The 12,146-nt window shown below is 41.9% G+C and overlaps 1 protein-coding gene across 4 annotated transcripts in view; it reads left to right on the top strand.

Annotated features, from left to right (window-relative positions):
• Ubr5 (ubiquitin protein ligase E3 component n-recognin 5) overlaps nt 1-12,146 on the top strand; it is a 119,624-nt gene that overhangs the window by 56,629 nt on the left and 50,849 nt on the right. For all 4 annotated transcript variants that reach the window (XM_052747642.1, XM_052747643.1, XM_052747640.1 and 1 more), the window contains exons 10-18: nt 2,378-2,494; nt 2,581-2,691; nt 3,852-4,006; nt 4,905-5,022; nt 7,380-7,564; nt 8,461-8,570; nt 9,282-9,394; nt 11,741-11,884; nt 11,972-12,083. In XM_052747642.1, coding sequence (XP_052603602.1) covers nt 2,378-2,494; nt 2,581-2,691; nt 3,852-4,006; nt 4,905-5,022; nt 7,380-7,564; nt 8,461-8,570; nt 9,282-9,394; nt 11,741-11,884; nt 11,972-12,083 — 1,165 coding nt within the window. The remainder of the gene's footprint in view (nt 1-2,377; nt 2,495-2,580; nt 2,692-3,851; nt 4,007-4,904; nt 5,023-7,379; nt 7,565-8,460; nt 8,571-9,281; nt 9,395-11,740; nt 11,885-11,971; nt 12,084-12,146) is intronic.

The raw sequence follows: 12,146 nt of genomic DNA, 5'->3' as shown, positions 1-12,146 counted from the left end.
TTGTGTGATAGGATTGTTGAGTAAACTGTGAAGACCTTAAACAAAGTAGGACTGGTAGGGACTGAGGAAGGGAGACTCAGGAATTGAGAAGTGTGTCCCTCTGATTGGTTGCTAGATTGATGAGAGAAAAGAAGATTAGAGAGGACTCTCAGATCCCACTAGTACTTGGTGGGTGATGGGACTCAATAGTGGAGGTGGGGACCAAAGATGAGGGTGGGCCTTGTGGGAGATGATACTTGAGGAGACCACACCACAGTTGGGTATGTCTTAGTTTCCATGACTCTTTGAGAAGCCCATACTCATGCTCTTGGGTATGGCCTACTTTCTTCTGAGCCTTAATGCTTAAGCCTGTACTGAAATATGTTTATTATATCTCGGCTCTGCTTCCTTTTAGAGAATTCTGCAACTCAGCCTGGTGGTGTATTTCAAAGAATAGTGTCTAGTTGATAGAGTCACTGAACATAAGGGACAGTGACACGATCTGGAGGAAACACATAATGTGGTGAGGGAGTTTGAGGAAGGACGCAGAGCAGGGCACAATGTAGCTGTGTAGCCCAGGCTATCCTTGAGCCCTCTGTCCTCCTACTGAGTGTTAGGACTTAGGGGTGTGTGCCACCATACACAGCTGGTTGTAGAGTTTGTAGGAGTAGATGGATAAAATAGGTAGGGTATCCATTTGGCACTTGAAAGTACTATGGTAAGATGAAACAGCTTAAGTGAGAATTGAGTTTATCACCAAGTGGACTGAAGGACAGGCTAGTTTGAATGGTTGTTGTGGGAAAGGGATACAAGAAGGGGCTGTGTTCAGTGTGTATGTCTGTGTGTGGCCTTTCAAGGAGGTAGGAAGGAGATCTTTCTCGGAAGATGGGAGGTGGTAAGAGATTAGAAAAGAAAGGGGCTTTTATTCTGTAACACAGGTAGAGCTCTGCGGGAAGCCTCTATCTAGGAGCTGTCACTGTCTGGGGAGTAGAAGGTGAACTTTGAGGAGCAGCATAGTCACAGCTGAATCTGATTAAGCAATAGTAGGCTCTGTGCTGTATACTTTGCATATTAGTTCACACCCCCTCCCAGATACTTGTTAAAATATATTCATTTCAGATGTGAAAAATGGGTTCAGAGAAACAACATAATTGACATCACGTCACTTTAGGAAGTGGACCTAGATTTCGGATTCCCCTTTGCTGATGCCATTCCATTATATAAATTTGTTGTTTTGTTTGTTTTTTTGAGACAGGGTTTTTCTGTGTAGCCTTGGCTATCTTGGGGCTCATTCTGTAGACCAGGCTGGCCTCGAACCCAACAGAGATCTGCCTGCCTCTGCCTCCTAAGTGCTGGGATTAAAGATGTGTGGCAGCCTGGCGATTATATTAAATTTTAGCTAAAGGATTGAGAGCAGAGAGATATAAAAGGTAAGATGTGGTGCAATTCCTACAAGGAAAGCAGGTGGTGGCCTTCTGATGCCCATGGTTTAGAGAAGAGAGGATTTGGTGATGTGAGGAATTTAAATTCTGTTGGGCATCATCTTCAGATGCCATCTGTAAGGTTACCTGGAGTGAAGGGGTTGGTGCAGATGCGGTAAGATTTAAATCAGTGCTCTTTTGGTATATTCTGAAGTGTAACCCGTGCTTCCAGTCCTTGATAGATAGCCCTAAGTCAGGTCAGTCGTGTAGTCGATCTGACAAAGGAGGATTCTGTTATTGCAAGCTTTGCTTTGAGGTTTCTGGTAACTTTATGGGTCAGTTATTTATGTTAAAAATAATCAATTGTTACTTACATTCATTGCTCATTTTGTTTTTAGATATGATTGCATCCTAGTCTCTTACATTTCTTTCCCCTTAATTAATGAGCTTTCAACACAAAAAACGAATAGGGGCATTTGGTTTCAGCAGTTTGGAAGTATCTGCAGGGAAGGGTCTTACTACCTCCACCCCCACTCTATCCAGCACACTTAGTGAGTATTTTCTGTGGACTGTTCTGAGGTGACAGTGCAAAGAAGAACTTACATTTGTCTCAGGCTGGTCAATGTTCTGGGCTGTGCAGTGTGGTGTGAGCTGAGAGGAAGGCAGGGTGAGAGCCAGAACATCAGAGTTGGTGAGACTGAGAGTCTTCCTCGCATAGACTTGATGTAAGAGAGGGATGGATTATCTGAAAGTGGAGGCAGGGGCATTAGCAAGGACAGTCCTAGTGCGATGTTCTGGAAGCAGGCAGCAGGACTGAGTTCTGAAGGGGAGTCAAGGATTGTGAGGATCTTGAGATTGTAGTTTATATGCCTAAGTAAGCAGTCTAGTGATTAATTTGTAGTGATTAAAAGCAGTGTCTAAACCAAGGAATTTGGCAATTTTTATATTCATAGTTTTGTTTTATTTTTACTTTATAGGATGGAACAAAATTTACATGCATTGGGGCTCTGTATTCTGAGCTTCTCGCTGTCAGCAGTAAAGGAGAGCTTTATCAGTGGAAATGGAGTGAGTCTGAGCCCTACAGGAACGCCCAGGTATTTTGTTATAGTTAATCTGGGAATGAGTGACTCTACATAGCAACAACATAAGAATAGTAATCATTCTCCTTATGTTTTCAAAGAATCCTTCATTACATCATCCACGAGCAGCAGTTTTGGGGCTGACCAATGAAAAGATAGTCCTCCTGTCTGCAAACAGCATAAGAGCCACTGTGGCTACTGAGAATAACAAGGTGGGAACCATTTTGCATTGATGAACATTTATCTCATGGTTAAAGTCGTGGCGTGCTTCTCTGCCCCTTTTCAGCTTCTTTCATTCTGATGTAGGACCATATTTAAAGCATTTTAACATTTACAATAATTCTGTCTCTTAATTTTTTGTTGGCTAATTTATACTATAATTTAACTTTGAAACTATTTACAATTACTTAGTATAATTGTGTGCATGTGGGCATGTGTCACATGTGTGGAGTAAGATGACAACTTTTGAGGATCAGTTTTCTCCTCACACATTGGTGGGTACTGGTGCCTTATCCTGCCAGCTTGTCTAGAAAACTGTTTAAAGTGGCTTTCTACTATTAAGGGAAGAAGAAAGTACCTATGAAAAGCTAGAGAGGAAAGTGCTAAGAGACAGGAGAAGGCTACAAAGATTGATTGAACGTGTTGATGTTCCACTTCAGATGAGGCTAGGCATGTTAGGGTGGTGTGGCTGGAGACTGACATCATTATATTTTAGATGATCAGCATGACTTTAAAGCTATTGAATTCTATTACAAATTGTTAGAGCAACAGTCTGGTGGCCCATGACTGTACTTCTAGTAGTTGGGGATCTTCCAACTTCCAGTAGTTGGAAGCTGGACGATCTCAAGTTTGAGGTCAGCCTAAACTGTAATGAGAACTTGTCTCACTCTCCCAACTCCCAAAGAGGAATGTGTTTAGTCTTGGTTAGTGCCTTAGAAATGGTAGGGGTTTGATTTACATGTGAAGAAAGTGTTTGCGTTTTAATTGGGAAGCTTTACATTTTTTTTCATATGTGTGGTGGGTGTTTTGCCTGCTTGCACATGTGATGGTTTACCATGTGCATGCCCGGTGGCCAGGGTGGTGAGAGGAGGGTGCCGGATCTCCTGGAACTGCAGTTATAGATGATTGTGAGCCTCCATGTGGGTGGTGGGAACTGAACCTTGCTTCAGGAGCAGCAAGTACTCTTAATCACTGAGCATCTCTCCAGCCTCCAGGAAGCTTTGTTGAAGTACTTGTTTTTGTTGTAGTGAGCCTCCAAACGTTTTAGACTTGGAGTTGATAGAATACATTATGCCTTACAATAGTGTTGATGACCACGGTTCTTTTGGAAAGAGACTTCTTTTACTTAAGCCTCTACTGTTATCTTCCTTAGGTTGCTACATGGGTGGATGAAACTTTAAGTTCCGTGGCTTCTAAGTTAGAGCACACAGCACAGACTTACTCTGAACTTCAAGGAGAACGGATAGTTTCTTTACATTGCTGTGCCCTTTATACCTGTGCCCAGCTGGAGAATAATTTATATTGGTGGTAAGTGTCTTTCACAGGGTTCTCATTGCATAGAAAGCAGTTTTGAAGAGAAGAGTATCACCTTGAGGTCATTGTAGAGACACAAATTTCCCTTCAGAGTAGTTGCATTAACAAACTGAGAATAAATTTATACAAACAGTGTATCCTTGGCAACCATGTTATTAGACCTCCTGAGAGCACAAAGCAGAATAAATCACACAGATTCCTACTATGTATAGTCAGCTATAGCTAGTATTTTCAGGTAGTTTTAATCCTTTCTTATGTATGTACACATGTACTTTGCTTTTACACAGTTGCAAATTATGGGACATAATGTTATTTTAAATATTCATTGCATGAATTTTTTTCTTCATCATTTATATAACTTTATAGTTTATAAGGTTCAAAGTTTATTCTTTGTTGTATTTTCAGGGGGGATACCAGTAAATTTAGATCATCAAAAGTAATTATTTGTAAGAAAAAGTTATTTGTAAAAAGAATATTGGTTTTATTTTCTGTAGATTTTGTTGTTGTTGTTTTGTTTGGTTTTTCGAGACAGGGTTTCTCTATGTAGTTTTGGTGCCTGTCCTGGATCTCACTCTGTAGACCAGGCTGGCCTCGAACTCACAGAGATCCGCCTGGCTCTGCCTCCCGAGTGCTGGGATTACAGGCGTGCGCCACCGCCACCCGGCTTTTTTCTGTAGAATTTAGTCCTAAAGCTTTAGTAAAACTGGATCCAGTTATTTCTTAACAAAGTCACGAAGACCCTGAAGCTGGAAGGAGCTGCAGAGGAGTACTGTTCTGAGACCAGACATTTGGAGAAGCAGTGTACCGGCAGTGCATGATGGCTAAGTAATTGGAGATTGATTTAATGGGCTGCTTTGCTGCTTTCTTGACCAGTCTGTGGTTTTCCTTTCAGGGGTGTTGTCCCTTTTAGTCAAAGGAAGAAAATGTTAGAGAAAGCTAGAGCAAAAAATAAAAAGCCTAAATCCAGTGCTGGTATTTCCTCCATGCCAAATATCACCGTTGGAACTCAGGTAAGTGGTTAGAATTAAGCCAACTGTTGTAAATGGCATCGTTTCTCTTAAAGAAGTCACCCTCTCCTTTGATGAGCAGTTCCTCTTAACAAGCATTTTTATAGTTGAGTGCTCCTTTAATATTCTGGGTTCTAGTAGCATGTATCCCTAGCTCGTAGCCATGTCATTTTCTTGCAGCTGTCATTGTGGGTTCTAGTCTCGTGTCTGTGTGTGGTTTTCCTGGAGCTGAGTTCCTGTATTACCCTGGCTGTAAGAACTGTGTAGTAGTACTTTTTCAGTGGAGAGCCTGGAGTGACCGACCCTCCCAGGAATGTTGGTTGAGGTTGTCCTGGTGATAGGCTAGGCATGACTGTGATTGACAGCCCAGGGGAGTCTGAGTGGAGCAGGTTGGAAGCCTGCTCTGTGGGTGGGGTATTGTCAGGAAGAGATTGCATTTCTACAGATTGGTGTTTCAGGGCTCTGTGGCATTAGAAAGTGATTTTCAAAGTGTAGGGTCTCCTGCAGGCCCCATGTTCCTTTCATTCTTTAGTCAGTGGGTAATCTCTGAATGCCTCAGCCAGAGCCTAGCAAGTTGAATGAAGGAGAAGATACTAAGGATCTAGTAGAAATGGGCTATCGAGATGGCTTAGCTTTCTGCTGTGATGACCCGAGTTAGAATCTTGGGGCTTACAGAACGGAAGGAGTGAAGCCCAAAGGCAAAGTTTTCAGTAAAATAAACTAGTAACATGTTGCTGAACGATAGATCACCTCAAAGTACCTTGCGGTACAACTAAGATTGTGTTTATGGAGCCACAGAAAAGAACACATTGATGTGCTGACATCATTAACTTCCCTTGCATTTAGTATACATTTAGTATAATAAAGTGCTAGTACATAATTTCAGTTAATAATAATTAATCCATGTTCTGATTTCGATTATAGTATTTTTATTGAACATTTATTGGTCTCTAAGCTTTTACTAGATGTTATTTTTGGTTTTTTGAGACAGAGTTTTTCTGTGTGTGAGTCTGTCATAGAACTCACTCTGTAGACCAGGCTGGCCTTGAACTCAAATAGTACTACCTGCCTTTGCCTCTCAAGTGCTGGGATTAAAGGTGTGTGCCATCACTGCCTGGTAAATTTTATTTTTTTAAAGTGAAGCAAAGTTGGAGTTTATTAAGGGAAGTTTGTGGGGAGTTGTAGTTATTTTTTGAGGTGGAGATTTCACCTTGAAGCTCTGACTGCCCTGGAGCTTGGCTTGCAACTTGCTATGTATAAGCTAGGTTGGGCTTAAACTTCAGAAGGAGCTGCTCCTGCCTGTTCCTCCTGTGTGCTAGGGTGGAAAGGATGCAGCTCCATGTCTGGCATGGAACGCTTTTCTGTGAATTTAGGTAGGTACAGTTACTAAATGTTGGGGAGAGAGAGGTGTAAGGGAAGGGAGGTAGGAACATACCCCATAGTGGCTGGTTTGGGCTGCGGTGGAAGATGGTATATGGATTACTTTTCCTGAAAGTTTCTGGCAAAAACATTCTTCCAAGTTTGCTTTTGAGACCTTTTATTTATGCCTAAAACTGTAGTTGATGATGTGTACTTGTTCTCCAGGAGAACTAAGCCACCATTGTGGTTTGTTTGACAGTGTCACTTTAGAGACCAGCTTTCAGTATACAAGTGCCACAAAACCTCTGGCGATTTAGAGCTGTAGAGCATAGCCTTAGTTCTACAATGTCCTTTAATATGTTCTGTCGTTTAGCTGACATTGAGAAATGTATAGGCTATGGACACCTGAGCTTGTTTAAACTCTTTTTATTTGTTTATTTAGGAGTCCTACTCTGGCTTTGCTGAGGCTTTTCTTCTACCTCAGCCTTCTGAGTGCTAGGATTGTAGGCCTGAGCTGCCACACCCTGCTCCTTTTAAAGTGAAAAGATTACAGTGCCCACTGAGTCTTCTGGCTGGTGAACGGCCCTTCCGAGGGAAACATCCATAGAGACATGTATTAGAGCCTATGACCATCAGAATTCAGGAAGGAATAGCTCCTCACAGGGGCATGAAAGGCAGAAAAGTACAGTTTCTTCTTCACATTTCAGTTTGAAGTGTTGTGCTATTTCCAGTTTCTCCTGCCTTTTCTGTTGGCTTTTCCTTCAGTGGAATGGCTGACACTGGCTGTGTGAGCTTTAATGATGTGTTGCCAGCAGACATGCTGATGTCACTGTTCATTAGAAGTGGGAACAGATGATTGGATGAGAAGGGTACAGTAATAGGCCCTTGTTGAGTGTCAGCTCGTGTTGGAAAACACAGGAAGCCCACCCACTTTTGCATACATTTGAACTGATTGTCATTGTTTGTACATCATCCTGCTTGTGATTTCTTTTGTTTGCTAGGTGTGCTTAAGAAATAATCCTCTTTATCATGCTGGAGCAGTGGCCTTTTCAATCAGTGCTGGGATTCCTAAAGTTGGTGTCTTAATGGAGTCAGTTTGGAATATGAATGACAGCTGTAGATTTCAACTGCGGTCTCCAGAGAGCCTGAAAAGCATGGAAAAAGCCAGTAAAACCATTGAAACAAAGTGAGTCCTGGGGCTTCTGTATGTCTCAACTCTTTGCTGTGTGCATGGACACACAAAAAGAAATGGGGAAATTGCTGAGCTTTCTTTGTCCATGACAGTTTCTTCTTTAAGACATTTTGTTATATGTACAAGTGCTTTGCTTGCTGTGTGTGTGAAAGCTAAGCCAGGTCCTCCAGAAGAGCAGTAAGCACTCTCAACGACTGAGCCACCCCTCCAGCCCTAAACTACACAGTTCTTGATGGTGGTCAGAATGACATGCAGTATTCTTTCTGGATGCCTTTTTTGTGGTGGGTGGGATAGGTGGGGTGGGTGGAGTAGGTAGGGTGGGTCATTAGCGTGTATTCTTTCTAGGTGTTACATAGCTCTAACATGGTCCACCTTACTGTTAGGCCAACATTCACTTTTCTCCTATGCAGTAAATTTGTTACGGAGCCTTTAGCCTGATAACAATGTGCTACCATCATTATAACGTGGAAGAGTGTTTTCTTTTTGCTAAATTTTGGTACATTGAGAAAATGATGTGCTCGTACCATATATACAGCTGTTGAAAATTCTGATGTAATGATTATAAGTTCATCAACTTGTGATATCTTTTCTTCTGATGTTACAAGTGCACACTGAAACTCAGAAGCACAGGGGTTTGTCAGTAAGCTAAAAATATGTTCTTTTAAGAAATTAAGCCTATTGCACTAATACGTAAGATTTATAATTTTAGTGTTTTTTTTTTTTTTTAAGTAGGTGGGCCTCCTAATTACATTGATATTTGGCCTAAAACTTATTTTAAGACTATAGCCATTGAATAAGACTTTCCCCTCCCTTATAATCTTGTTTTAATAAATTGTTTGAAAGGTTCTGTTTTATTTCTAGTTATAAGGAGAGTGCTTTTCTCACTTTAGGCCTGAGAGTAAGCAGGAGCCAGTCAAAACAGAAATGGGTCCTCCGCCATCCCCGGCTTCCACCTGTAGTGACGCCTCCTCGATTGCCAGCAGCGCGTCGATGCCCTACAGTAAGTCTCACGGGCATTGTGCGGGCCCCACCAGACAGCAGTGTGCCCCCAATGCCCTACAGGAAGTCTCACGGGCACTGTGCGGGCCCCGAGCAGCAGCCAGGTGCTGTTTGTCTGACTTGTCAACATAATAACATTGAAAATCCTTTTTTATAGATGTTGTGTTGTGTTATTGTTGTACAACTTTGTTGAAGTGGAAAGACAGTATTTACAGTTCATTGTCTCAGATGTTTTTGACAGTCATAGTTAGAAACAGGTAGAATTCTTTGTAGTCATCAGAGGAGATACCCCACTACCACTCTATGTTCCGGGTCTTTTTTGAGACTCATTATTTTGTATATTGTTTATGACATGATTTCAACTTTTGCTTAGGATTTATAGAATTTTTAAAGCTATGCTTAGAACTGTGCCTTGGATTTTAAGCTCCTTGAAAGTCACACTTTGAAGTTATATGGTGGTTTTAAGAAGAACGTAGCATATACTCCTTTTTAAATGTTGGCATGCCCACATTTTGGCTCATCTCAGCTTGTAAGTGATGTTATATAGTTAGGCAGTAACCAATTGTAGCCCTTCTTTATTTACTAATAGTTTATTCAAGTGGGGGGTTTCTACATTCCTGTACAAACATCATTACTGGTGTGCCTAGATGGACTCTGTAAAGATTTTTTTGTTGTTTTCTTTTTGGTACTTAACGTTTTGTTGTTGTCTAAGAACGACGTCGATCAACTCCTGCCCCGAAGGAAGAGGAAAAGGTGAACGAAGAGCAGTGGTCTCTACGGGAAGTTGTTTTTGTTGAAGATGTCAAGAATGTTCCTGTCGGCAAGGTTTGTTCAGTATAGATGAGAGTTAGTTACTGACTGCCTCGTTTGGGTTACTTGAGGATTTCGATGGTTAGTGTCTGAGACCCCTTTCTTCAAGGCAGCCTTTAGATTTTCTCCTTCTGTGGTTCCTTTAGTCTCAATTTTGTGTCACTGACGGTGAAGAGATGATGCTCTGCTGTATTAGTCAAGGCTCTCTAGGGGAACATAACTGATAAAACACACACTGAGAGAGAGAGAGAGAGAGAGAGAGAGAGAGAGAGAGAGAGAGAGAGAGAGAGAGAGAGAGAGAGAGAGAGAAAGGGGGGGGGAGGGGGAGGGAGAGGGAGAGGATTTATTAGAATGCTTACAGCCTGTGGTCCAGCTAATCCAACAATGGCTGTCTACCAATGGAAGGTCCAAGAATTCAGTGGTTGTTCAGTCCATGAGGCTGGCTCCTAGCAGGTCTGCACTGGAAATCCTGTGAAGAAGTGGCCTTAATGCCAGTGAAGGAAAAGAGCCTGCCAGTGAGAGCAAGCAAGTGAAGAGCTTTGTTCTTCCCTATCCTTTATGTAGGCTGCTAGCAGAAGGTATAGCTCAGATTAAAGGGGGCTTTTCCTCCCTCAAAAGATCTGGATTACAGGGGCAGCTTCTCAGCGCAAAGATCCAGATTAAAAGTTGGTCTTCCCACTTAAAGTGATTTAATTAAGAAAGAATTCCTCACAGGTGTATCCAGCCCCTTGAGTTTTAGTTAACTCCAGATGCAGTCAAGTTTTGACCACCAAGAATAGCCATCACATATGCCTTGAGTATTGGAGGGTGATGTTTTGTTTTTAGGTTAATTTGGGATAATTTTACATGTACAAAAAAGTTGAGAGATATATTACTTTTTTTTTTGAAGTAAGATTATTTATTTGTGAGGTGTGTATGTACACTCACATGAGTGTGTGCGTGCGTGTGTGTGTGTGTGTGTGTGTGTGTGTGTGTGTGTGTGTGCCTGGGTGCTGAATCCCTTGGAACTAGAGTTCCAGGCCCTTGCAGGATGCACTAGTTGTGTTCCATATGCACTAGTCTTTATTGTGATGAAGCATGTGCTCTCGGCTGCTAAGCTGTTTCTGCTGCCCCGATAAGTTGCTTTGGATACAGTCATTACTGGAGCTGTGAGACTGCAGTCGGAGATGATGGGTAACATTAAGCATTGCTCTATATGAATCACTTTGTGTTTTCTCCTCTTTTCCTCCTGAAGATTGTCCTTTGAAGAAGCCAAGTAAATAGAAGCCATTTGCTTGAATGCTATTAATTGATCCTTCTGTCCTTGGTCCATATTTTAAATATTCCTACAAGTAGAGAAAATCCGCAAAGTGAGGAGGGTTTTTTTTAATTGCTTTTTGATAGTTTTATAAAATAGGATGACCTTTGAAAATATGGTTTTCATTTGTAAATAATGGAAATAGATGATAAACCAACATCTACAATTTATACAGGCCTTTATTTATTTTTTATTTATTTTTTGGTTTTTTGAGACAGGGTTTCTCTGTGTAGTTTTGCACCTTTCCTGGATCTTGCTCTGTAGACTAGGCTGGCCTCGAACTCACAGAGATCATCCGCCTGGCTCTGCCGAGTGCTGGCCTTAAAGGCGTGCGCCACCACCGCCCGGCCAGGCCTTTCTTATGAAGGCTTTTTCATTAACTTTAGTTTCACTTGAATTCACACTGGTTTAAACTCATAAGTATTAAGTAGAAGAGGTGAGATTCAAATGTCCTGACTTGTCTGTCTGCATATGACCCCATCCCCAGTTTGACAGGAGTATGGCCACAAGTTACGTATCTGGAAATTTAAAAACATACTAAATAAAACAACAACAATAATAATATGCCATGTCCTCAGTCATGCTAATCCCATTTGAAGAGCTTTGCAATTTTCTAGGCTTCTGACCTACATGATTGCAAAAAGGGCTAGGGCGGGTTTATCTGTAATCTTATCACTTGGGAGGTAGAGGCAGAAGGATCCAGAAATTATTCAAGGTCCCACTTAGCTGCATAGTGATGACCAGCCTAGGATACATGACAAATGAAACAGAACGTTCTATCACGTCTGCTGCTTAGAGTCATAGAGAAGGAAGCTGAGAGGTCTGGTGAGTAGATGGCTCCACTCGTGACCATGGTCAGCAGTGGCTCTTTTAGTCTTGAATGTGGGTGTGCCAGCAGGCTCAGGTTAATGTCACAGCGTAGTGCTCATTGAGGATGCGTACTTATAAGGACTTAAGTGTCTTTAGTGTTTAGTAGTAAGTCAGTTTGGAAAGCAGAATGTGCATGTTAGTTTCATAGGAACTGTTTTTAGTGTTTACTCTTTGTATCTGCCTCTTGTTTCCAGGTACTAAAGGTGGACGGTGCCTATGTTGCTGTAAAGTTTCCAGGAACATCCAGTAACACGAACTGTCCGAACAGCTCTGGCCCGGATGCTGACCCTTCTTCGCTCCTGCAGGACTGCAGGCTACTTAGAATTGATGAACTGCAGGTATTTGTACAGGGCTTCTCAGTGAATTCTGGGACGGACTCACCGAGTTTGTTACAGTGAGAGTAAAATTCCCTTTGCTGTTGGCAGGTTGTCAAAACTGGTGGCACACCAAAAGTTCCTGACTGTTTTCAGAGGACCCCTAAAAAGCTGTGCATACCAGAGAAGACTGAAATCCTAGCAGTGAATGTGGACTCCAAAGGTGAGGTCAGGTCTTTCCACTTTACATCTGCTGCTTCTGGGAATGGGATAAAGTTGTTTGGTG

Source organism: Peromyscus californicus, unplaced genomic scaffold (assembly GCF_007827085.1).
Source record: "Peromyscus californicus insignis strain IS unplaced genomic scaffold, ASM782708v3 Scaffold_20__1_contigs__length_68692818, whole genome shotgun sequence".
Taxonomy (NCBI): domain Eukaryota; kingdom Metazoa; phylum Chordata; class Mammalia; order Rodentia; family Cricetidae; genus Peromyscus; species Peromyscus californicus.
Note: the sequence above shows the minus strand (reverse complement) of the source record. Positions and strands in the feature narration are given on the sequence as shown.